This window comes from Erinaceus europaeus, chromosome 4 (assembly GCF_950295315.1).
Source record: "Erinaceus europaeus chromosome 4, mEriEur2.1, whole genome shotgun sequence".
NCBI classification, from domain to species: Eukaryota; Metazoa; Chordata; class Mammalia; order Eulipotyphla; family Erinaceidae; genus Erinaceus; species Erinaceus europaeus.
In genome coordinates this window covers 68,160,468-68,186,788 of record NC_080165.1, presented here as the reverse complement: position 1 = coordinate 68,186,788, position 26,321 = coordinate 68,160,468, and the positions used below count along the sequence as shown (strand labels likewise).

The window sequence follows — 26,321 nt, the reverse complement described above, 5'->3', positions numbered from 1 at the left end:
TTTGGTTCTCTCCCTTTTAAACATATTTTAAAATATTTTTATTCATTACTGGGTAGAGACAGAGAGACATTGAGAGAAGAGGGAAAGATAGTGAGGGAAAGAGACAGAGACACCCGCAGGCTTGCTTCACCACTTGTGAAGCTTTCCCCCTGCAAGTGGGGACCAGGGCCTTGAACCTGGACCCTTGTGCACTGTAATGTGTGTGCTTAACCAGGTGCACCACCACCTGGACCCTCTATTGGTTCTCTTAATGTGCATCTAATTACACCATATTTTTTGTCTTACAGGACTGCTGATGGAGGAGGCTTAGTAGAAAAACACTATGTCTTCCTGAAGAGACTGTGTCAGGTGTTGTGTGCTTTGGGCAATCAGCTGTGTGCGTTGCTGGTAAGCACTTATTTTCTAGAGAGTTTCAGAGTCATTTGAGTGGAGCCTTTTATTGTTATATTTCTTAAGGATTTATTAATTTATGGAATGTAAGTGGGGGGGGTGAGAACCAAAGCATCACTCTGGCACATGGGATACTGGGGGCTGAACTTGGGACCACATACTTGAAGAGCCAAAGCTTTATCAGTTCTACCACCTCCTAGGCCTCTTTAGTGGATCATTATATCATTTTTTAATTTATGATTAATGGTTATAAGATAGTCAGATCACAGTGTATATAGTTCTGAATGCAACATTAAAACATGTTATAGCTGGGAGTCGGGCGGTAGCGCAGTGGGTTAAGCGCAGGTGGCGCAAAGCACAAGGACCTGCCTAAGGATCCCGGTTCGAAGCCCGGCTCCCCACCTGCAGGGGAGTCCCTTCACAGGTGGTGAAGCAGGTCTGCAGGTGTCTATCTTTCTCTCCTCCTCTCTGTCTTCCCCTCCTCTCTCCATTTCTCTCTGTCCTATCCAACAACAACAACAACAATAATAACTACAACAATAAAAAAACAACAAGGGCAACAAAAGGGAATAAATAAATAAAATAAATATTTAAAAAAATTTAAAAAAAAAAAAAAAAAACATGTTATAGCTGTGGTCCAGGAGGTGGCTCAGTGGATAAAGCATCGGATTTTCAAGCATGAGATCCTGAGTTCAGTCCCCGACAGCACATGTACCAGAGTGCTGTCTGGTTCTTTCTCTTCTCCTATCTTTCTCATTAATAAATAAACAAATAAAATCTTTAAAAAAAAGAAGAAGAATATAAACTTCAATCTCCAAGGTTTATTATTATTTTTAAAATAATTTATTTCTTTATTGGGGAATTAATGCTTTACATTCAACAGTAAATACAATAGTTTGTACATGCATAACATTCCCCAGATTCCCATTTAACAATACAACCCCCACTATGTCATTCATCATCTTTCATGGACCTGTATTCTCCCCACCCACCCTCCCACCCCAGAGTCTTTTACTTTGGTGTAATACTCCAATTCCATTTCAGGTTCGACTTGTGTTTTCTTTTCTAATCTTGTTTTTCAACTTCGGCCTGCGAGTGAGATCATCCCATATTCATCCTTCTGTTTCTGACTTATTTCACTCAACATGATTTTTTCAAGGTCCATCCAAGATCGGCTGAAAACGGTGAAGTCACCATTTTTTACAGCTGAGTAGTATTCTCATTGTGTATATAGACCACAACTTGCTCAGCCACTCATCTGTTGTTGGACACCTGGGTTGCTTCTAGGTTTTGGCTATTGCAAGTTGTGCTGCCAAGAACATATGTGTACACAGATCTTTTTGGATGGATATGTTGGGGGTTCTTAGGACATATCCCCAGGAGGGGGATTGCAGGGTCATAGGGTAGGTCCATTTCTAGCCTTCTGAGAGTTCTCCAGACTGTTCTCCACAGAGGTTGGACCAATTGACATTCCCACCAGCAGTGCAGGAGGGTTCCTTTGACCCCACACCCTCTCCAGCATTTGCTGCTGTTACCTTTTCTGATGTATGACATTCTCACAGGAGTGAAGTGATATCTCATTGTTGTCTTGATTTGCATTTCTCTGACAATCAGAGACTTGGAGCATTTTTTCATGTGTTTCTCGGCCTTTTGGATCTCTTCTGTGGTGAAGATTCTGTCCAAGTCCTCCCCCCATTTTTGGATGGGGTTATTTGTTGTCTTGTTGTTGAGTCTGGCAAGCTCTTTATATATGTTGGTTATTAAACTCTTATCTGATGTATGGCATGTAAAGATCTTCTCCCATTGTGTGAGGGGTCTCTTGGTTTGGGTAGTGGTTTCTTTTGCTGTGAAGAAGCTTTTTAATTTGATGTAGTCCCATAGGTTTATACTTGCCTTAGTCTTCCTTGTAATTGGATTCGTTTCATTGAAAATGTCTTTAAAATTTATGCAGAAAAAAGTTCTGCCAATTTTTTCCTCTAAGTATCTGATAGTTTGTGGTCTAACATCCAAGTCCTTGATCCACTTGGAATTTACTTTTGTATTTGGTGAAATACAGTGATTCAGTTTCATTCTTCTGCATGTTTCAACCCATTGTTTCCAACACCATTTATTGAAGAGACTCTGCTTTCCCCATGTAATAGTCTGGGCCCCTTTGTCAAAGATTAGATGTCCATACGTGTGGGGCCTAATCTCCAAGGTTTAATTCCCAACACCAGCATAAGCCAGAACTAAAAATTGTTCTGATGTTTCTCTCTGTAGATCTGTCATTAAAACAAAACAAAACAAAACAAGAAAACATGTTATAGCTTTCCTGGGGAAATAGCCCAAATGTTATAGCATCAGACCCATATGCCTGAGTTTCCCATTTCCATCCCTGCCATCACACATACCAGAGTGGTTCTCTCCTATCTCTTTCTTTCCTTCTGTTCTCTTCACCCCCTGCTCCTCATTCACCCCACCATACCCACCAGGTCCTCCCTGATTCCAGGTGAGCTTAATGATGGTAATTAAGGAGGTAAAGCAGCCTTCTGGTTCTTTAGCCCTTGGGCCACAAAGTGTAACTTTTTTAAATTTTTCATTATTATTATTACTTGTATCAAGTTCTTTTAAAACTTAAATTTAGGGGCTGGTGGTGGTGCACCTGGTGGTGTGCATATTTTACAATGTGTAAAGACCCAGGCATGAGCCGCGGGTCTCCACTTGGGGGGGAAAGCTTTGCTAGTGGTAAAGCAGTGCTGCAGGTATCTTTCTATCTCTTGTTTCTTTTTGGATAGAGACTAGGAAATTGAGAAGGGAGGGGAAGATAGGGAAAGAGACAGAAAGACACCTGCAGCCCTGATTACCACTTGTGAAGCTTTCTCCTACAGTGGTGACTAGGGGCTTGAACCTGGGTCCTTGTGCACTGTAATGTGTGCTCTTAACCAGGTGCACCACTGCCTGGCCCCTTCTCTCTCCCTCTCAGTCTCCGCCTTCCCTCTCAGTTTTTGGCTGTCTCTATCCAATAAATAAAGATAATTAATTTTTTTAATATTTAAAGAATGCATAGTTTTGTTTTATTGGAAGATTAGCCACTTACAGTAAATACAGTTATTGATACATGGGTAAAATTTCTCACTATTTTGCAAAACATTCTCACCCCCAGCCTAGGTCCTCCTCCATCATCATGAGTCAGGACCTAAAAGTCCTCCCCGAGATTCATTAGTTTTGTTGCAGTACACCAAACCCAGTCCAAGTGCTACTCTTATTTCCCCAAAGCTGAAGTTTTGAGGGTTAAAGTAGCCTGTATCTATTACTCTTTTTCCCACTTCCCACCACAACTACTAACATTAATGTGCTGGTTTTTTTGTGTGTGTGTGATTTTTTTTTTTTTTTTTTTTTACCCTGTAGGGTGTGGATTCAGATGTAAATACACCAGCAAACTTTGGAAAATACTTGGAGTCTTTTCTTGCTTTCACAACACATCCAAGTCAGGTAAACTTCATGCAAGTAGTCTCCAATCTTTAGATAAACAATAATCAAGCACTGTGTGAGATCATGTATAAAATGATTTGGAATGCCATAGGGAATAATTGCATAATGTCATTAAGAGAATTATTGACAATTCTTCCTATACCAAGCTTGCCTCTATATAGGTCAGATTTTTCCCCTCAGGTATAATTTTCATATTTTTTAAGGTAAGTAACTCTTTTTAAAAATTCTTTCATCTTTATTTATTGGATAGAGATAGCTAGAAATCAAGAGGGAAGAGGGTGATAGAGAAGGAGAGAGACAGAGAAACACCTGCAGCACTGTTTCTTCACCACTCGTAAAGCTTTCCCCCTGCAGGTGGGGACCGGGGGCTCAAACCCAGGTCCTTGGACATTTTAATACGTGCGCTCAGCCAGGTGCATCACCACCAGGCCCCTAGATATCATTTTCATGATGTTCAGTCAGATACAAGACATGGTCCACATCTGCTAAACATAGAGTAAATACAAAAGTCTGATTATATTATTATAAAATTTCATCTAAATCAAGGGTTTTTTTTGTAATATTAAACAAAGATTTCTAAGCCCATTCTTTTTAAAAATGAAAAAAAGTAGAGAACTCAGCTTACACTCCAGGAATTGCATCAGGCTAACAGTTTGTCTTCTAACGTGATTCACAGTAAGCATTAATTTCATGAAAAATTATATTTGTGGTTCCTGGGCTAAGCAGTGATCTTGTTATATGTAATCTAACTCCCTAAACTAAGTTTGTTTTTTTTTTCCTTTCTTCTTTTTTCCTTCTAGTTTCTACGCTCTTCAACTCAAATGACTTGGGGAGCCCTCTTCCGACATGAAATTCTATCCCGTGACCCTTTGCTGCTGGCTATAATTCCAAAGTACCTCCGTGTTTCTATGACGAATTTGGTCAGGGTATGCTATGGGAATCTGGTTATGTGTGATGTAAATGAATACAGATCATAGGCTTTGATTGGCATAATTGGCAGCCCTTTCTTGGTCACTAGTACCTATTATTTTCTCATCATTTATTTATTTATTTACCAGAGCACTGCTCAGTTCTTATGGTGGTACTGGGGAATGAACCTGGGACCTTGGAGCCTCAGGCATTAGTCTTTTCGCATAACTACTATGCTCTCTCCCCCATCCCGCTTAATCCTTTAAATAAAATGTACTTCATTCTATTTATATCCTATATAACCAGTTCATCTATAAGCCAGTTCATATTGGCTCTTTCATATCTTGGAATATTTATATGTTAAGCATTAGGCTAGATGCTAAGGAAAAGAAGTGATAAATTAAGAGCAGTGAGTTTAACCAAAAAAATGTGATAATTCTTCATCAGAGGCTAAAAGCAGTAAGGTCGAGTCAAGATTCAGTGAGGAATTGATATCTGATTGTTCCTAAAGTGTCAGATGCATAAGAAGAGATTGCTTGCACTATCTCAGTAGAGCTGTTTATGAAAATCTCTAAGATCTTACAAAAGAAGATCTGCTCCGGGCTCTTGCAACTGACATATAATTAATCTTGATTTGTAAAGTAAGAAAATTGGGGCCAGGCAGTGGTGCACCTGGTTAAGTGCACATATTACAGTGTGCAAGGACCCAGGTTCAAGCCCCTAGTCCCTTCCTGTAGGGGGAAAGCTTCATGAGTGGTATAGTAGGGCTGCAAGCGTCTCTCTGTCTCTTTCGCTTTCTAGCTACCCTTCTCAATGTCTCTGTCTCTAGCCAATAATTTTTTTAAAGAATTTATTTATTCATGAGAAAGATAGAGAGAGAAAGAGCCAGACATCACTCTGGTACATGTGCTGCTGGGGATTGAACTCAGGACCTGATGGTTGAGAACCCAGTGCTTTATCCACTGCACCACCTCCTGGGCCACCCAATAATAAATTTTTAAAAATAAAATATTAAATAATGAGAGCAGACCCCATTCAAGGGTCTCTCAGTTTGCTCAAGGAATTCATTTTTTTTTTTTTCCTCCAGGGTTATTGCTGGGCTCGGTGCCTGCACCATGAATCCACCGCTCCTGGAGGCCATTTTCCCCCCTTTTTGTTGCCCTAGTTGTTGCAGCCTCGTTGGAGTTATTATTGCCATTGTTGACGTTGCTTTGTTGTTGGATAGGACAGAGAGAAATGGAGAGAGGAGGGGAAGACAGAGAGAGAGGGGAGAGAAAGATAGACACCTGCAGACCTGCTTCACCGCCTGTGAAGCGACTCCCCTGCAGGTGGGGAGCGGGGGGCTCGAACCAGGATTCTTACATCGGTCCCTGCGCTTTGCGCCACTGCTCAAGGAATTCATATAGGACATAGTAAACAATATTCAAATCCTCTGCCATAGATAGTCATTACTGATTTTTGAGTGAAACATACAAAATTCCATGTAGCACTTATGGAGATATATATATGTTCTCAATCCCAATTAATAAATAGTTGAGCTCTTGGGATTTAACTTTCTTCTGGAAGATCCATTTTCTTCATTCCTATTCCAATTATCTTTTTCTTTCCAGATGGGTTTTCCTTCTAAAACAGACAGCCCAAGCTGTGAATACTCTCGATTTGATTTTGACAGTGATGAGGACTTCAATTCTTTCTTTAACTGTAAGTAATGACTCCTGAAATTTCTCCCATCACTCTCAGAATGCCATTTAATACTATGAATCATGGTGATGACTCTTAGGGTTCTAAAGTAAAGAGACCAACACCTGGACAACAGTCTTTTTTTTTTTTTTTTAATTTGTTTATTCCCTTTTGTTGTCCTTATTGTTTTATTGTTGTAGTCATTGTTGGATAGAATAGAGAGAAATGGAGAAAGGAGGGAAGACAGAGAGGAGGAGAGAAAGATAGACACCTGCAGACCTGCTTCACCACTTTTGAAGTGACATCCCTGCAGGTGGGGAGCTGGGGGCTCAAACTAGGATCCTTAATGCCAGTCCTTATACTTTGTGACACCTGCACTTAACCTGCTGTGCTACCGCCCGACTCCCTAGACAACAGTGCTTTTTTAAAAAAAATTTTAATTATATTTATTTTCCCTTTTGTTGCCCTTGTTGTTTTTATTGTTGCTGTTGTTATTGATGTTGTCGCTGTTGGATAGGACAGAGAGAAATGGAGAGAGGAAGACAGGGGGCGAGAAAGATAGACACCTGCAGACCTGCTTCACTGCCTGTGAAGCGACCCCCCTGCATGTGGGGAGCCGGGGGCTCAAACCAGGATCCTTACGCTGGTCGTTGTGCTTTGCACTATGAATGCTTACCCGCTGCGCTACCACCCGACTCCCAGACAACAGTCTTTTAAGCTCTAGTTTTACATTGCAGGGGGTTTGGAATTGTACTTATTCTAGGTATAGTGCTTTTATTTACACAGGTACACACATTGCCTTAGGGCATTGGTGTTTAGAGATAGTAAGTGTATTTAAAGTTCTCTTTATTTTTGTGAACTGGGGGTTCATGGCTGCACAATTCTACCACTCCTGAAAGATAATTTTTGCTTTTACATTTAAGATAAAGACAGACAGAGAGACAAACCATGGGCAGCATAGCACCTGATATGTATTACGTTCCCACGTGTTGCTGGGGGCTCAAACCTGAGTCCTCCCTGGGAAAGTGTGTGATCTATTCATAAGCAGTCTTCTAGTTCTCTTTAATTTTTTTTTACATTTAATTTTTTATTATTTTATGATATGCTACACTTTCTCTTCCACTCATAAATTGGTGGATAGTTACTGTTTTCACTTCTTGGCTACTAAAAATGTTATGTTAGGGAGGCCCTGGGTTTCATCACTAATACCACATGAGCAGCAACTGAGATGACAAAAACAAGTTGAATTTCATGGATGGTGTAGTAGTGCTTTGGTCTGATAAAATTTAATTAAAAATAGGATACTGCTCTAACACTATGTGTATAAGTTTTTGGACAGAGATGAAATTTTTTTAAAAAAAAATAATTTTTTTTTATTTTGCCTTTTGTTGCCCTTGTATTTTTATTGTTGTAGTAGTTATTGTTGTTATTGATGTTGTCGTCGTTAGATAGGACAGAGAGCAATGGAGAGAGGAGGGGAAGATAGACAGAGCGGGGAGGGAAAGATAGACAGCTGCAGACGTGCTTCACCGCTTGTGAAGCAACTCCCCTGCAGGTGGGGAGCCGGGGGCTCAAACCAGGATTCTTGAGCTGGCCCTTGTGCTTCATGCCACCTGCGCTTAACCACTGTGCTACTGCCCAACTCACCCCCCCTTTTTTTTTATGGTGGTGGAGATTGAGCCTGGGACTTTACAACCTCAGGCATGAGTCTCTTTGCATAACCATTATGCTATACTCTCTCGTGTGTATAAGTTTTTGTATGAACGTGTTTTTATTTTTCTCGTATATGCCTAGAATATCAGATTGTTTTTCACAGCAATTGTACCATTTTATATCTACCAAACTGATGTTCTTTTAATTAATTAAAAAAAATTTTTTAGACTATCTTTTTATTTATTTGTTCCCTTTTGTTGCCCTTGTTGTTTTATTGTTGTAGTTATTATTGTTGTCATCGTTGTTGGATAGGACAGAGAGAAATGGAGAGAGGAGGGGAATACGGGGAGAGAAAGACAGACACCTGCAGACCTGCTTCACCACTTGTAAAGCGACTCTCCTGCAGGTGGGGAGCTGGGGACTCGAACCGAGATCCTTATGCCAGTCCTTGCGCTTTACACCACTTGCACTTTATCCACTGCGCTATCACCCGACTCCCCATTTTAAATATTTTTATTCATTTATTATTGGATAAATACAGAAAGAAATTGAGAGGAAGATAGGGAAAGAGAGTTGTCTAGGAGGTGATGCAGTGGATAGAGCATTGGATTCTCAACCGTGAGGTCCTGAGTTCTATCCCCGGCAGCACATGTACCAGAGTGATGTTGCCTCTTTCTCCATCTGTCTTTCTCATGAATAAATAAATTCTTAGAAAGAGACAGACACCTACAGCCCTGCTTCACCACTTGTGAAGCTTCCCCATGTAGATGGGGACTCAGGGCTTTTAATTCATTTTAACAAAAATGTGAGGCCACTTATAGTTATAGTCTAGCTGGCAGGGCAGCTGCCAGAGGTTATCTAATTTTAACAATTTCTACAGTCAGAGCTCAACTTTGCAAAACACTTTGAACATTTTTGCCTTCGGATGGAAAAATGAATAGTTAAGTAATTAATGGCACTCCAGTTATTGATTTATGTCTTTTTCTTGGCAGCCTCACGGGCCCAACAAGGAGAGGTAATGAGACTAGCTTGCCGTTTGGATCCTAAGACTAGTTTCCAAATGGCTACAGAGTGGCTAACATATCAGCTATCAACTCCTATTGATATTGGATCCATGAACTGTAAGTTTTAAATTTTGGAAGGTTTATAAATTAATGTCTTGAATCAGTACAGAGGACATAAATAAATCTTCTGAACTATAATTCAGAATAGTAAACTAATTAGGGTTCAAAAATAACTTCCCTAGCTGCCCATTTCTATCTTATGGTATGAACTTTTTCATTTGCACACACACAGTAGATGGCACCAATTTTTTTCTTTTTTAATTTTTTTATTTATTTTCCCTTTTTTATTGTTGCTGTAGTTATTGTTGTTGTTATCATCATTGTTGGATAGGACAGAGAGAAATGGAGAGAGGAGGGGACGACAGAGAAGGGGAGAGAAAGATAGACACCTGCAGACCTGCTTCACTACCTGTGAAGCAACTCCCCTGCAGGTAGGGAGCCTGGGCCCCAAACTGGGATCCATAACACTGGTCCTTGTACTTCGCGCCACATGCAGTTAACCTGCTGCACTACTGCCTGACTCCCTCTTTTTTTTTTTTTTTTTTTTTTTAGATGTTAATGAGCGAGTGAACCCCAGAGCATTATTACTCTGGCACATGCAGTGCTAAAGATCAAACACAGAACCTCATGCTTGAGAGTTCCAACACCTTATCCATCATGCTACCTGCTGGTCTCTTCAAATTTCAGTTGTCTAAATTAGGATAAACCAGTGTTTTTGTTTGTTTGTTTTGCATCCAGGATTATCGCTGGAACTCAGTGAATCCACTATAAATCTACTGCTACTGGTGGCCATTTTTTCATTTTGTTAACTATTTTGTTACTGTTGTTGTTGTTGGGTAAAACAGAGAAATTGAGAGGGGGAGAAAAAGAAACCTGCAGACCTGCTTCACCACTTGTGAAGCGATCCTCCTGCAAGTGGGGAGCCAGTGGCTTGAACTGGGGTACTTGCACCTGTCCTTGCACTTCACACCATGTGCACTTAATCTGGTGTGCCATCACCTGGCCCCCTAAACCAATGTTTTTTTTTCTTTTTTAATTTCTTTATTGGGGAATTAATGTTCTACATTTGACAGTAAATAGTTTCTACACACATGACATTTTCCAGTTTTTCATATAACAATACAACCCCCACTAGGTCCTCTATCATCCTTTTTGGATCTGTATTCCCCCAGCCCTCCCTCCCCCGAGTCTTACTTTGGTGCAATATAAACCAATGTTTTTTAATCAAGCTTGCCTGCCTTCCTTATTTCCTTCCTCCCTTCCTTTTTAAACAAAATCAGCTTTTGTTTAATGTTGGTTTTAATACTTTAACTACGAAATTGTATACCCATACATTTTAATGCTTTTCTTTTTTTTAAAATATATATTTATTCCTTTTTGTTGCCCTTGTTTTATTGTTGCTGATGTCATCATTGTTGGATAGGACAGAGAGAAATGGAGAGAGGAGAGGAAGACACAGGAGGAGAGAAAGATAGGCACCTGCAGACCTGCTTCACCGCTTGTGAAGTGACTCCCCTGTAGGTGGAGAGCCAGGGGTCCTTGCGCTTTGTGCCACCTGCGCTTAACCCATTGTGCTACTGCCTGACTCCCTTTAATGGTTTTCAACCAAGTTCTTTCATAGCACCAACTTTTCTGAAAACTCAGAAGCATGTTTTGTGGCCCAGGAAGTTTCCAGTGGGTAGAATACCAGACTTATAAACATGAGATCCCAGGTTCAATCCCTAGCATTACATATGCCAGTTTTTTTGTTCGTTTGTTTGGTTTGGTTTGGTTTTTTGTTTTTAAAGATTTTACTTATTTACTGATGAGAAAGATAGGAGAAGAGAGAGAAAGAACCAGACATCACTCTGGTACATGTGTTGCCAGGGCTTGAACTCAGGACCTCACACTTGAGAGTCAAGTGCTTTATCCACATGCTAGTTTTAAGAAAAAAAAAGTTATGTATGTATGTTTCATATGTTTTTAATTGCCACCAGAGTTATTGCTGGGGCCCGATACCTGCATGACTAATCACTGCCACCACTCCTGTTGACTTGTGCCTCTCTTTTATTTGATAGGAGAGATTAAGAGGAGGTAGGAGGTGGTCCGGGAGGTGGTGCAGTGGTAAAGCTTTGGACACTCAAGCATGAGGTTCTGAGTTTGATCCCCGGCAGCACATGTGACAGAGTGATGTCTGGTTCTTTCTCTCTCCTCCTGTCTTTCTCATAAATAAATAAAATCTTTAAAAAAAAAGAGGAGGTAGGAGGTAGAGGGACACCTGCAACACTGTTTGTGAAGCTTCCCCTGCATGGAGGGACTGGAAGCTTGAACCTAGGTCCTTGTATATGGGGTAATGTGTATACTCAGCTGGGTGTATACCACCCAGCCTCCTCTGTGTGTATGTATTCTGAATTTTCTATTTGACAATTTTTTTTTAAATAAGTGATTTATTTATTTTAATCAGAAAGAATAGAGATGCACCAGCTAAGAACTGCTTAGCTCTTGGCGTATGGTGGTGTAGGGGATTGAACCTGGAACTTTGGAGCCTCAGACATGAGAGTCTTTTTGCATAACCATTATGCTATCTTCCCTGTTCCTCCAACATTCTTTCTTTTTTTTTTAAGATTTTCTTTTTTTTTTTTTAATATTTGTTTATTCCTTTTTGTTGCCCTTGTTGTTTTTATTGTTGTTTTAATTATTATTGTTGATGTCGTTGCTAGATAGGACAGAGAGAAATGGAGAGAGGAGGGAGTCGGGTGGTAGCACAACGGTTAAGCGCAGGTGGCGCAAAGCACAATGACCGGCGAGAGGATCCCGGTTCAAGCCCCCGGCTCCCCATCTGCAGGGGATTCGTTTCACAAGCGGTGAAGCATGTCTGCAGGTGTCTATCTTTCTCTCCTCTCTCTATCTCCCCCTCCTCTCTCCATTTCTCTCTGTCCTATCCTACAACAAAGACATCAGTAACAACAACAATAATAACTACAATAATAAAACAACAACAAGGGCAAAAACAAAGGGAAAATGAATAAATATTTAAAAAAAAAGAAATGGAGAGAGGAGGGGAAGACAGAGAGGGGAAGAGAAAGACACCTGCAGACTTGCTTTACCGCCTGTGAAGCGACTCCCCTGCAGGTGGGAAGCAGGGACTCGAACCGGGATTCTTATGCCGGTCCTTGCGCTTTGCACCATGTGTACTTAACCTGCTGTGCTACCGCCCGATTCCCTTGTTTCTTTTATTATTTTTTTTATTATTTATTTAATTTTCCCTTTTGTTGCCCTTGTTTTTTATTATTGTTGTAGTTATTGTTGTTGTTATTGATGTCATTGTTGTTGGATAGGACAAAGAGAAATGGAGACAGGAGGGAAAGACAGAGAAGGGGAGAGAAAGATAGACACCTGCAGACCTGCTTCACTACCTGTGAAGCGACTCCCTTGCAGGTGGGGAGCCGGGGGCTGAACTGGGATCCTTACGCAGGTCCTTGTGCTTTGCGCCACATCCAACATACTTTCTTAAACATGACTTTTTAGTAAATTGGAGCAGTAGAAGGAAACAAGACAGGCCAGGAAGTGGCTCAGCTAAGGTATTGAACTCTCAAACATGAGGACCTAAATTCTTGTCCTGGCATGCCGTGTGCCAGAGTGATAATCTGATTCTCTTATTGATAAATATATACCTAAAGGGAAATAAGCATCATAAATAGAATCATAGAACCTCAGTCATGACAGTCTTTTACATAACCATTATGCAGTTTCCCTAGACCATAAATCTTTTGTTCTGTACATTGTCATTAAAGTGATGTTCCTTTGATTATACTTGTGAGTTAGGAGCATAGCAGAGTTCTCTAGACATAGCCCTTGTAGTTGTCATCAGGTTTCTGGATATGAAGTAGCATTTTTGGTGAGGGGATGGAGTGTGTGAAGGAAACCACAGCACCAAAATTTCCATCAAAATGCACAATGCTGGGCTCAAAGCTGGGTCGTGAATATGGCAAAGCAGCATTCTATATAAGTGAGCTGTTTTACTGGTTTGTTTTTATTTTGTTTTCCCAGAACACTGCTTAGCTCTGTACCTTCTGGTGGTGGGTGGGACTAGGGATCAAACTGGCACCTTTGGTGCTTCAAGCATGAAAGAGGTTTTTTTTGTTTGTTTGTTTGTTTTTGTGTGTGTGTGATCACTTTATATTTTATATCAGTTTATTTATGGGGGGATTCTGATGGTCTCTCAATTTATATCCTCATGGGCAAATTATGAAAGAAGAGTTCATTAATTATCAGTAGCCTATAATTGTTCAGGCACTATTTTTGATGCTGGCAAGTCCTCATTCAGTTCAAATGATTTTACAGGTAAGGTGAATTCAGACAGTTATTTGTTAGAGATGCAGGCAGGATAAGGATTTCTTTCTGTTTTGTTTTTGTTTTTAATAAACTGAAGGGAATAGAGTACCATGTTCTTTCAGCTGTGAAATAAAAAAGTAAAGTTGATTTTGTGTATATATTAAAACCCTGTTCTTTTACAGCTGGAACAGGAGAAAGTAACCTCTGCTCCATGTTCTCACCTTCATTTGTGCAGTGGGAAGCCATGACTTTATTTTTGGAAAGTGTGGTCAACCAGATGTTTCGAACAGTAGACAAAGAAGTAAGTAACTTTTTCAAACTGATAGAATAATGCCTTGTTTTGGTGATGAGGTCATGTGCATGTATGATTCCACCACTGAGTGGGACCCCAAGAGCCAATTGATGATGATGATGATAATAATAATAACTATTATTTTACCTAAAGTACTGCTCAATTTTAGCTTATGGTGGTTTTGGGGGTTGAACCTGGATTTCCAAGCCTCAGGAATGAAACTGTCAGATGCACTATCTTCCCAACCCTAATTTCTTCTCCTGTCCCTTTCCTCTTCTTCCTTTTACCAGAATACAGCTCAGATCTGGCTTGTGGGGTTGCTAGGAATTGAACCTGGAATCTAGAAGCCTGAGGCATAAAAATGGTGTGTTATCTCCCTTACCAGAGCCATTTTTCTTGTTCTTCTTTTAAAGAGAGAAAGGATTAACACTGACATCATAACACTATTCCCTCATCCATGGAGCCCCACACTATTGTCCATAGTGCTTCCATATGGAAAAGTGATCTTTTGTTTTTCCCACCATAGGGTCCTGTGTAAGTGTAACTTCACTGCCCTTGACCAACTGTTTTCATTCAGGTGGCGGGGGGGAGCAGGGCAGATGGAGATCACCTTATTAGAATTTCCCTCAGTGCTATAGTATTCCCATGTATGGTCGGGCTCAAAGCTGAGCTGCATGCTTGACAGGCAGTGCTCTAAGGGCTCATAATAATAGTTTCTTGTGGTCTGGGAGGTGGCACAGTAGCTAAGGCACTAGACTTTCAAGCATGAGGTCCTGAGTTCGATCTCTAGCAGCACATGTACCAGAGTGATGTCTGGTTCTTTCTCTTTCTCCTATCTTTCAAATAAATAAATAAATAAAATAAAATCTAAAAATAATAATTTCTTTCGGGCAGGGGTAGATAGCATAATGGTTATGCAAAGGACTCTCATGCCTGAGGCCCCAAAGTCCCAGGTTCAATCCCCTGCATCACCATAAGCCAGAACTGAGTAGTGCTCTAGTAAAAATAATAATAATAATTTCTTTTTGGGGTCAGAAAAAAATAACATAATAGCTATGCAAAGAGACTTTCATGCCTAAGGCTCTGAACTCCTTGGTCCATAAGCCAGAGCTGAACAGTGTTCTGGTAAAAATAAATAAATAAATATTATATATATATGTGTGTGTGTGTGTGTATATATATATATATATATATATATATATATATATATATATATATATATACATAAAATTTAAATATAGTAACTATACTAAGTGTTTGTAAATAAGATTCTAAAGGAAGTTTAGCAAAAGTGATTATCAGATAAGTCAATCTCCTTTTCATATTTCTATCACAGGAACTGCCTATTAATGATGGGATAGAACTATTGCAGATGGTCCTGAATTTTGACACCAAGGATCCCCTCATCCTGTCTTGTGTCCTCACTAATGTCTCAGCACTCTTTCCATTTGTTACCTACAGACCAGAGTTTCTGGCCCAGGTCTTCTCTAAGGTAAACTTCATCTTCTTTAATGTTCTATGGTTTATGTAATTTTTTGTTTTTTTTTAAATTTTTTATTTATAAAAAGGAAACATTGACAAAACCATAGGATAAGAGGGGTACAGCTTCACACAGTTCCCACCACCAGACCTCCGTATCCCATCCCCTCCCCTGATAGCTTTCCTATTCTTTATCCCTCTGGGAGTATGGACCCAAGGTCATTGTGGGATGCAGAAGGTTGAAGGTCGGTTTATGTAATTTCTAAGCTGACATTTTTTTGTTACTGTTTCTGAAAGTATATGAAAAAAGCTAGTAAATAGTCTTTTGTTCATTTACCAAATATTTACTAAGTACTTACTATGAATCTGTTACCATGCTAGTGGTTCTATCCTTGAGCACAATGTTTAGGAAAGGTGTATAAGTAGATGTACCTGTGCAGCCAATGCCCATATCTAGTAGAGAAGCAATTAAAGGAGCCAGGTGGTGGTGCATTTGGTTGAGCAAACATGTTACAGTGTGCAAGGACCTGGGTTGCAGTGCTGCAGGTGTTTCTCTCTCTCCGTCTCTACCACTCCTTTCCCTCTCGATTTCTGACTGTCTCTATCCAAAAAATAAATAGAGATAATTTTAAAAGAGAGAAAAACAATTGTAGAAACAAAACCTCCCACCTTCTGTACCCCATGAAGATCTTTGGTCCATACTCCAGAGGGATAAAGAGTAGGGATCTTTCAGGGGCCAGGTCGTGGCAAACCTGGTTGAGCACATTACAATACACAAGGATCCAGGTTCGAGCCCCGTGCCCCCACCTGCAAGGGTAAAGCTTTGCAAGTGGTGAAGCAGGGCTACAAGTGTCTCTGTCTCTCTCTCTCTTCCCCATACCTCTTGATTTCTGGCTGTCTCTATCCAATGAATAAATAAAGATAATAAAATTTTTAAAAGGGAGTCGGGTGGTAGCACAGCAGATTAAGCGCACTTGGTGCAAAGTGCAAGGACCGGCGTAAGGATCCCGGTTCGAGCTCCCGGCTCCCCACCTGCAGGGGGTTCACCCACAAGTGGTAAAACAGGCCTGCAGGTATCTCTCTCTCCCCCTTTCTGTCTTCCCCTCCTCTCTCCATTTCTCTCTGTCCTATCCAACAATAACGGCGACATCAATAACAACAACAATAATAACTACAACAACAATAAAAAAATAAGAGCAACAAAAGGGAAAATAAATATAACTTTTAAATAAATAAATAAATTTTTTTTAAAGAGAGGGATATTTCCAATGGAGGGGGTGGGATATGGAACTCTGCTGGTGGGAATTACATGAAATGAATGGTACCCCTCTTGTCCCACAATATTGTCGACCATTATTAAATTACTACTAAAAAATTATTTTTTAAAAAATGGGGAAGGTGGGAGTAGATAGCATAATAGTTATGCAAAGAGACTCTCATGCCTGAGACTCCAACATCCCAGGTTCAATCCCTTGCACTACCATAAACCAGAGCTGAACAGTGCTCTGGTTAAAAAAAAAAAAAAAAAAAAGTAATAATAATAACAATAATAATAATGTATTTAATGCTGATGAGTGACCATTTGTTTTCTTCTTCTTAGCTTTTTTCATCTGTCACTTTTGAGATTGCTGAAGAAAATAAGGTAAGATCATCAACCAATAAGTTCTAGCTTCTTGAGAACAAAGTATAAGTACAAACATACCTGAAGATATCATTGGTTTGTAGAGGCCAGAAGGTAGTGCACATGGCACAAAGCACAAGGGCCAACGTAAACATCCCAGTTCAAGCCCCCAGCTTCCCACCTGCAGAGGGGTCGATTCACAAGTGGTGAAGCAGGTCTGTAGGTATCTGTCTTTCTCTCCCCCTTTCTGTCTTCCCCTCCTCTCTAGATTTCCTCTCTGTCCTATCCAGTAACAATGACAGCAATAACAACAAGGGCAACAAAGGCCTCCAGGAGCAGTGGATTTGTAGTGCAGGCACCTAGCCCCAGTGATAACCCTGGAGGCAATATATATGGTTTGTTTCTAGATCGCAGTAATAAAGCTAATATCACAGTAAAGCAAATCACATGAATTTGCTTCCAGTGTATATAAAGTTACATTTACACTATACTAAAATCTATTAAGTATGCAGTATGTCTTTCAAGATAACGTATATACTTCATTGTGATACAGATATGATTAAATCATGTTGGGAAAATGGTATTGATAGAATTGTTTGATGAATGGTTACCCCAGACCTTCAGTCAACTCTGGGGTGGGTGGAAAGATGAATAGGTGGTAGGATGTTGGGTTCTTAATGTCCTGGAGTGCAACAAAGTAAATTCAGTAAGGCCAGGGAGATTATGCAGGGGAGTTTCATGCCTCACACTCCAAGGTTCCAGGTTCAGTCCCTGTGACCAGAATAAACCCAAGTTGAACACTGATCTGTTTTTGGTTTTAAAACTCAGTAAAACGGCAGTCAGGTGGTTGTGCAGTGGGTTAAGTGCACGTGGCACGAAGTGCAAGGACAGGTATAAGGATCCCGGTACGAGCCCCAGGCTCCCTACCTGCAGGGGAGTTGCTTCACAGGCAGTGAAGCAGGTCTGCAGGTGTCTCTCTTTCTCTCCCCCTCTGTCTTCCCCTCTTCTCCATTTCCCTCTGTCCTATCCGACAATGACATCAACAACAACAATAACTACAAATACAACAATAAAAAAACAACAAACAACTAGGGCAACAAAATGGAAAATAAATTTAAAAAATAATAAACTCAGTAAAACAAGGTATACATATACCTAAAACGCTAGTCTTTTACTTATTGGGTTCTACTTGTTACTATTTTGACTTTTGTTTTGTTTTCAAAACAGCAGAACTCCAGGGTGACCTTTTCAGATAGAGACAGAGGAAGAGTGTATGTGTGGGTGGTGGGGGTGGGAGAATCACAGTACTGGGGCTTGTGTAGTAAGGATGAGGCTTTACTTGAGTTGCAAGCATGACATGAGCAGTGTAGATTTTTTTTTTTTACAGGTGATATATTTTTTCTTTTTTTATATATTTGTTTATTTTCCCTTTTCTTGCCCTTGTTTTAACATTGTTGTGGTTATTATTTTTGTTATTGATGTTGTTGTTGTTGGATAGGACAGAGAGAAATGGAGAGAGGAGGGGAATACAGAGGGGGAGAGATAGACACCTGCAGACCTGCTTCACCGCCTGTGAAGTGATTCCCCTGCAGGTGGGGAGCCGGGGGCTCGAACCAGGATCCTTCCGCAATTTATTTTTTTTTAAATAAGCAGAAAGGGTTAATAAAAGAGGTAGATGGTCATAATACGGTATTTTGCACAAGAAATATTCTAGGCTAAACTTAACATAATCAGAGTAACTATAATCATTATTCCATTATATTACCAAAGTTGTGACAATTGATTATAAATTTTCTGTTAAAGTATATATTTATATGACTTCTATAAATGACAATAAAATTTGTTGATTCTCTCTTAGGTTCCCAGAACACGGGCAGTGAGGAATGTGAGGAGGCATGCTTGTTCCTCCATCATCAAAATGTGCCGTGATTATCCCCAGCTTGTGTTGGTAAGCTGTTGGACTCCCACCGAGTATCCTGATATTTGTTAAGTTTGGTAACATTACTCTGTAAATTCAGTGCTCATTATTTTTCACATACAGGGAAAACTACTAATTGTAACTTTGCCTAGAATAAGCATTCTTAGGGGCCAGGTGGTGGTGCATCTGGTTGACTGTATATGTTACCAAGCTCAGGGACCTTGGTTCAAGCTACCTGTGGGGTGGGGTAGAGGGGAAGTTTCACAGGTGGATAAAGAATGCTGCAGGTGTCTCTGTCTCCCTCTTTTTTCTTTATTTTTATTTCTTTATTTCTTTATTTTCTTTATTTCTTTCTGTCTATCTAAAATAAATAAATAAAAGAATAAGCATTCTTGAGTTAGCAAATAGCTCACTTGGATAGTATGCTACTTTGTCATGTGTGACCCACATTCAGACCCAAGCCCAGTGCATTAGAGGAAACTGATGCTGTGATCTCTTTCTGTCTGTCTGTCATTCTGTCTATCTATCTGGGACGGGGTGAAGGAAGGTAGGTAAGTCAGTCAGCTTGGTGTGCTGAAGCCCCAGCAACAATAAAAATATTTTTTTATAAGCATTCTTGAGCAGCAGGTTAAGCACACGTGGCACAAAGCGCAAGGACTGGATCCCGGTTCGAGCCCCCGGCTCCCCACCTGCAGGGGAGTCCTTTCACAGGCGGTGAAGCAGGTCTGCAAGTGTCTATCTTTCTCTCCCCGTCTTCCCCTCCTCTCTCCATTTCTCTCTGTCCTACCTAACAATGACGACATCAGTAACAACAATAATAACTACAACAGTAAAAAAAAAAGGGCAACAAAAGGGAGAATAAATAAATATATATATAAAAATAAGCATTCTTTTTTTAAAGCTGTTTTCGTTTTTAAATTTTTTATATTTGTTTATTTATTTCCCCTTTTGTTGCCCTTGTTTTTTTTTTTTTTTATTGTAGTTAAAAAATAAGCATTCTTGAGTTGGTGTCTTCTGTTGCTGCTGCTCTTCCTTCCCCCCTTCCCCTTCTCCTTGCTCCTCTCCTTCCCTTATTCCTCTTTTGCCAGCAGGGTTTTCTGCCATTCGGGCTATAATGACTTCACTGTTTCTGGAGGCCATAAATATCATTTTGATAGAGAATGAGATAAAGAAAGAGACAGAGGAGAAGAAAAAAACTGTACCATTGCTCCATTGTTCCCACCTCAAAGTGGGGTTCAGGGTTTTAAACCTAAGTCCTTGTTCATGATGATATGTGTACTCTACCTAGTGAGCCATCACCTGGCCCCTTTCCTCTGCTTCTTAATTATGAACTTAAAAATGTAGATATGTTTTTTTCAGAGTAACTGTATTTTGTGGTCAGGTTTTTTTTCCTGCCAGTGTTTACCTTTTTACAGTACTATGTGATGCTTCTTTTTCTTTTCCTTCACTCCTCATTCACTCATTAGCATAAGAGAGAACCAAAACCAGAGTATCACTTTATCACTTGGAACGTTGCTAGGGATTGAATTCAGAACCTCATTCTAGTCAACATGTTATCCGCCACTACCACCACTACCCCCTCCTCCCACACATACACACACTTTTTTTTCCTCTTGGGGTGGGGACAGTGCAATCCAACCACTTTATTAAGAGACTTTAGAGGAGGATACAAGGACTAGAATGATTGAGATCCTGTTTCCTGGACCGAGTCAGGATGTCTTTCCTCCTCCCCGCTCACTTAATAGTCACAGAAAGCCTATGTGATGCTCTTTACTATTGCCAAGTGATGTGTCTAATCTTGAGAGAAGCTCAGTGTGAGCTCCAACCTGTGTTAGACAAGTTTCTTAAGAAATTTAGCACTAGGGGCCAGGCGGTGGCGCACTTGGTTAAGCATGTACATTACTGTGCACAAGGATCCAAGTTCAAGCCCCTGGTTCCCACCTGCAGGGGGAAAGCTTCATGAGTGGTGAAGCAGGGCTGCAGATGTCTCTCTGTCTCTCTCCCTCTCTATCTTCTCCTCTCAATTTCTCTCTGTCACTATACAATAATAAATAAAAAAACATTAAAAAATTTTAAAAAGAACAAAACAAAAAAAGAAATTTAGCACTACATGAGATTATAAATTAACAAGAAATTTCTCTTCTGAGCATATCACAGTTGTCTCCATATATATGTATGTATGTATACACACATGCACACATATGACAAATAACTTTTGTGAAGATACTGTAGAAGCTATTACAAGATAAACTGCCCTCGGTTAATATGGAAAAGCAGAGTTAACCAAGTAAATAAGAACCTACTTGTCAAAATTGTTTTGCTCTTTAGCAAAATTGTTATGATGCATCACTGAATGATAATCTTGTGAGCCTGACATTACTGGAAAAGCCTTGGTCTTCTGCCTTCCTTGAGTGACCACTTCTCCCTGCAAATCAGATCTTTACCTCTTCTGGTGTTTATTTTTATTTTTTGATCTGCAGCCCAGTTTTGACACACTTTATAACCACGTGAAGCAACTTCTCTCTGATGAACTCCTCCTGACACAAATGGAGAAGTGTGCCCTCATGGAAGCCCTGGTTCTTGTTAGCAACCAATTCAAGAACTATGAGCGTCAGAAGGTATTCATAGAGGAGCTGATGGCACCAGTGGCCAACATCTGGCTTTCAGAAGACATGCACAGGTAAAGGAGACCCTTTCCCCCTTGACCTTCATTGCCCTTCAGGAGCCGTTTTATTTCAAGAGTTATGCCAGGGTGGGGCTGTAAGGATAGTTAGGGGGTGATAACAATATTAGTGATATCTGAAGGCCTGCTAAAGCAGTCTTGTATCTAATGAACAGTAACATCACCTTGTTCTATAGAGGAGTACAGAGAAAACAAGTACAATGCATAGGGTGGATAAGTAAAAAGCATAGGATGGATCAAAAAGACCAGAAAATGGTGTCATTCAAAGTAGAGCTGCCATAGATACTCCACTATACCCAGTAGCATCCTTGAGCATGCTGATAAGAGAGATAGGAAGAGCAATTCAGACCTTCAAATGACAGCTGACAACATAACTAAATGGCTTCTTTGCTCTTGTGGAAGAAATTATCCCTCCTTCTGATCATAGTATAAATTTTCTTTCCCTCTTCAACCTGTAGGGTACTGTCAGATGTTGATGCTTTTATTACCTTTGTGGGTGCAGACAGGAAAAACTGTGACCCAGGCCTGGAAGATCCTTGTGGCTTAAATCGTGCTCGCGTGAGTAAACCCACACTGGGAATGTGAAATTGCACTGGCAGTGGGTAGGATTAACATGTTGTCATTTGTCAAGTTTCTCACGGATTTGTTTTATCTCTTTGGAGGAGATATCTGGGAGTCTCCACTTCCTAAGATTCTCCTTTCTTTTCTTCTTTAGTCTTGAATTCTTGAGTTAGTTTCCACAGCAGAACAGATGGTCTTTCCTAGGAAGTTATTATTTTGGTTTTAAGGTTCTCTAACTTTGAAGACTGAAGGTGTAATGAGGAAGTAGGTCAGAACTTGATCAGCAGGGAGAATTCTCCCTGCCATTGCTCTCTGGCATGTAAAATCCTGAATGATGGCCTGACTTGCACATTTGATACTTTTCAGCTCTTTGCTCATCAGATAAGTATTGTTCTTGGCTCTAATTATGGCAAAAGTCACACTAGTTAATCTGGCAAGTATTAGGCTGGTTGAGAGTACTATGAGTGAGGATTAGGGCAAAAACTGCCCAGACCCAAGATTGAGGGTGGACATTCAACTCAGAACCAAAGGAAAATATTGGCACTTTGTTTTAAAGCATGTCCAAACCACAGGACTGCATATTTGATCCTGTGAAAGGGTCACGATAGCCTCTGGAAGGACATCTCATGAAACACAAGCTCCTAGAGTCTACCACTCCTAAAGATGGCAGTGAAAAGACCCCTCTTGGATTTTACCTTAAGTGAATGAACAAGAATGAGAAAAGGGCTTTCTTTTCTTTCTCCCTCTGGCATCTATTACTTTTATTGTAACCTTGCTTAAAGATAGCACTTTTATCTCTTCTGCCCCTGTTGTGTTTATCTTTCACTGTTGTATGTGTGTTTTTTTTTTCAATAGATGAGCTTTTGTGTGTATAGCATTCTGGGTGTTGTGAAACGAACTAGCTGGCCCACCGACCTAGAAGAAGCCAAGGCTGGGGGCTTTGTGGTTGGTTATTCACCTAGTGGAAATCCAATCTTCCGTAATCCCTGCACAGAACAGATTCTGAAACTTCTTGACAATTTACTTGCCCTCATAAGGTGAGTTAGAAAAATGAATTTCATGGGTTGGGTGGTGGTATACCTGGTAAAGTGCACACATTACAGTGTGCAAGGTCCTGGGTTCAAGCCCCTAGTCCCCACCTGCATGGGGAAAACTTTACGAGTGGAGAGGTAAGGCTGCAGGTGTCTCTGTTTATCTCCATTCTCCCTCTCAGTTTCTCTCTATATCCAATAATTAAATAATTTTTAAAAAATAAATCTCACTGTTACTTTTGTGGTTGTTGCTATTGTTTGGGTTGGTGTTTTTTTTTTTTTTTTCTATCTTAATTTAAGAAGTGGGCCAGCAAAATTGCTCCATTGTTCTGCCATGTATACAGTCCAGGTCCAAGCCCAGTCCCACCATACTGAAAGCTTCAGTACTGTGGTTCATGTTAAAATTTTTCTGGATTATGTATTATTTAAGTTCAAAATGAACAAGTAAAAACTATCCATCTGGAGGCTGGGCAGTGGTGCACCTGGTGGAATACACACTATACCATGTGCTAGCACCGAGTTCAAGTCCTCATCCCCACCTTCAGGGAGGAAACTTCACAACTAGTTGAGCAGAGCTGCAGGTATTTCTTTCTATCTGTCCTTTTTTCCTGTCTCTATTTTCCCACCCTCCACCCTAAATGGCTGCCAGGACCAGTTGAAGGGCTGGAGAGGTAGCACAGTTGTTATACAAAAAAAAAGACTTTCATGCATGAGGCATCAAATGTCCCAGATTTAATTCATAGTACCACCATTAAGCAGTGCTCTAATAAACCTGGAAGATAACTCACCCAGTAGAGTACATGCTTTATCTTATGGTAGTACCAGGCACAGGGAAAGCTTCACAAGCAGTAAAGTAGTCCTTTGGTGTGTCTCTTCTTCTCTTTGGTCTTCTTTGCCACTCATCTGTCTGGGGAAAAAAAAAATTGATAATAAAGAGTTCACCAGGAATATGAAATCACAAAGCCCTGACAAAGCAATACAAAAAACTTTATCAACTCTATTTACATTGTGCAGATAAGCAACCACCAGTTGAAGATGGCAGTTTTTTTTTTTTTTCAATTCAATAGGATAGAGAGAAATTGAGAGGGAGAGAAAGATAGACACCACAGACCTGCTTTACCACTTGTGAAGACCTACCTGCAGGTGGGGAGCCAGGGGCTTAAACTGGGATGCTTGTGTGGGTCCTTGTGCTTCGTACTATGTGCACTTAACCTGGTGTGCCACCACCTAACCCCAAGACGGCAATTTTCTTTTAAAAGAATATTAATTTATTATTATTTTATTTATTTATTTATTTATTTATGAGAAACAGGAGGAGTAAGAGCCAGACATCAGTCTGGTACATGTGCTGCCGGGGATTGAACTAGGACCTCATGCTTGAGAGTCCGATGCTTTATCCACTGCGCCACCTCCCAGACCACAAAAGAATATTACTTTCAATACTGTCTTCCTTTTAGGTATTATATACTCTGCAGTTATACACATATATGTATATATTTCATGTATTCATTATGAGCCAGAGTAGAGAAAGAAGATCAGAGCCTGCTCAGCTTTGTTGTATACAGTGGTACAGGGCCTTGAAAACCTGTAGCTTCTGGAGCCTCAAGTATGCAAGTTTTGTTTTTTTTTTTAACAGGATGACCCAGCCCCTACAACTATATTCAGTATCTCCAAGTGTGGAAATCATGTGAATTCTGATACCTCCTTGTCTTTCCCCTTAATAGTTTTGACAGGGTTAAGTATAGTATCACTCAATTAGAAGGTGAAGCCCACTCTTCTGCAATAGACTAGGAAACATTCATGTAACATTTTTGTTTCTTTCAGAACATACAATACTTTGTATGCACCAGAAGTGCTAGCCAAAATGGCAGAGCCTTTCTCAAAGACTCTGGATATGCTTGAATCTGAAAAATCTGCTATCTTAGGTAAGAACCCGAACTCCCCCCACCCCACCCCACCCCCGGAATACACCTAACCTCGCATGGACTTCAGTGTGCTTGTGTCCTGACCTCACTTGGTACTGTCTTGATCAGAAATCTGTGTATGGGATTTCTGCAGCACTCTAGGAATAAATGCATTCTCTTTATTATCAGCGTATATATGATCTTCAGAAATGCCTTTTCTTCTTTGCCATGCCTTCTCCCCCTTAAGCATCTCCATCAGGTGCTTCTCAAAAAAGTATGATAAATGCGAAGAACCTTCAGATTATGAAATCATTTTTTTACCTGAAAAATATTAACATACTTTCTTGCTTAATCTATATGGAAAAAAAGTACTAAAACATTGAGGTTAAATGCAGTTATCTCTATGTAGCCCATTCCCCTCTCAGTTTCTCTCTGTCCTATCTAATAAAGAAAAGAGAAAACCAGAAAAAAGAAAGAAAAGTGGTGGGGCTGGCAGTGCTGCACCCCATTAAGCACACATAGTATTAAACATAAGCAGGGTTTAAGCCCCTGCTCCCACCTGCAGGGGTGAAGCAGGTCTCTTTATCTCACTTCTCTTAATTTCACTCTGTCTTATCCAATAAAGTGGAAAAAATGGCTTCCGGGAGCAGTGGATTTGTGCTGGCACCAAGCCCCAGTGATAAACCCTGAAGGTGAAGAGAAAAGAAAAGAGGCTGTGAGAGTTACTTGAGGAGTCAGGAAGTGCTTTGTGCTTCCCAAGGAAGACTTGAAAGATGAGCAGGAGAAAGAAAAGAGGGTAGGGGAGGAAGGAAGGAAGGAAAAGGAAAAAAAGAGAAAAGAAAAGAAAAGAAAAGGAAGAAAGATGAGTAGGAGCTACCAGATTGATGATAAATATTTTAGACAAATAGAATGGTGGATTCAAGATCCTAACATAGGCAGAAAAGAGTTAGCTATGTCCAAGAAAGAGTAACGACTCAGGTGACTGGAACACCACGCAAGGCAGTGGTTCAAAACTAGGGCTGGGAGGACAGGTAGTGGCTACCTGGTTAAGCGCACACATTACAGTGCACAAGGAGCAGAGCTGCAGGTGTGTCTCCCTCTTGAACATATCTCTATTTCCTGTCTATCCAATAATAAATTTTTTAGTGGTCCAGGAGGTGGCGCAGTGATAAAGCTTTGGACTCTCAAGCAGGAGGTACCCGAGTTCAATCCCTGGCAGCACATGTGCCAGAGTGATGTCTGGTTCTTTCTCTCTCCTGTCTTTCTCATAAATAAATAAAATCTAAAAATATATATATATTTTTTTTTAAATGTTAGAACTGGGGCTAAGTGCACATGGTGTGAAGCATAA

At 40.3% G+C, this 26,321-nt stretch overlaps 1 protein-coding gene across 1 annotated transcript in view; it reads left to right on the top strand.

Annotated features, from left to right (window-relative positions):
- The window catches only part of XPO5 (exportin 5), a 60,951-nt gene that overhangs the window by 23,261 nt on the left and 11,369 nt on the right, over nucleotides 1-26,321 (top strand). The window contains exons 9-21 of the mRNA XM_016191434.2: nucleotides 288-387; nucleotides 3,778-3,861; nucleotides 4,662-4,787; nucleotides 6,381-6,471; nucleotides 9,096-9,224; nucleotides 13,664-13,782; nucleotides 15,110-15,265; nucleotides 16,853-16,894; nucleotides 18,732-18,821; nucleotides 21,272-21,471; nucleotides 21,933-22,032; nucleotides 22,891-23,072; nucleotides 24,891-24,991. Of these exons, the coding sequence (XP_016046920.1) occupies nucleotides 288-387; nucleotides 3,778-3,861; nucleotides 4,662-4,787; nucleotides 6,381-6,471; nucleotides 9,096-9,224; nucleotides 13,664-13,782; nucleotides 15,110-15,265; nucleotides 16,853-16,894; nucleotides 18,732-18,821; nucleotides 21,272-21,471; nucleotides 21,933-22,032; nucleotides 22,891-23,072; nucleotides 24,891-24,991 (1,520 nt within the window). The remainder of the gene's footprint in view (nucleotides 1-287; nucleotides 388-3,777; nucleotides 3,862-4,661; nucleotides 4,788-6,380; nucleotides 6,472-9,095; nucleotides 9,225-13,663; nucleotides 13,783-15,109; nucleotides 15,266-16,852; nucleotides 16,895-18,731; nucleotides 18,822-21,271; nucleotides 21,472-21,932; nucleotides 22,033-22,890; nucleotides 23,073-24,890; nucleotides 24,992-26,321) is intronic.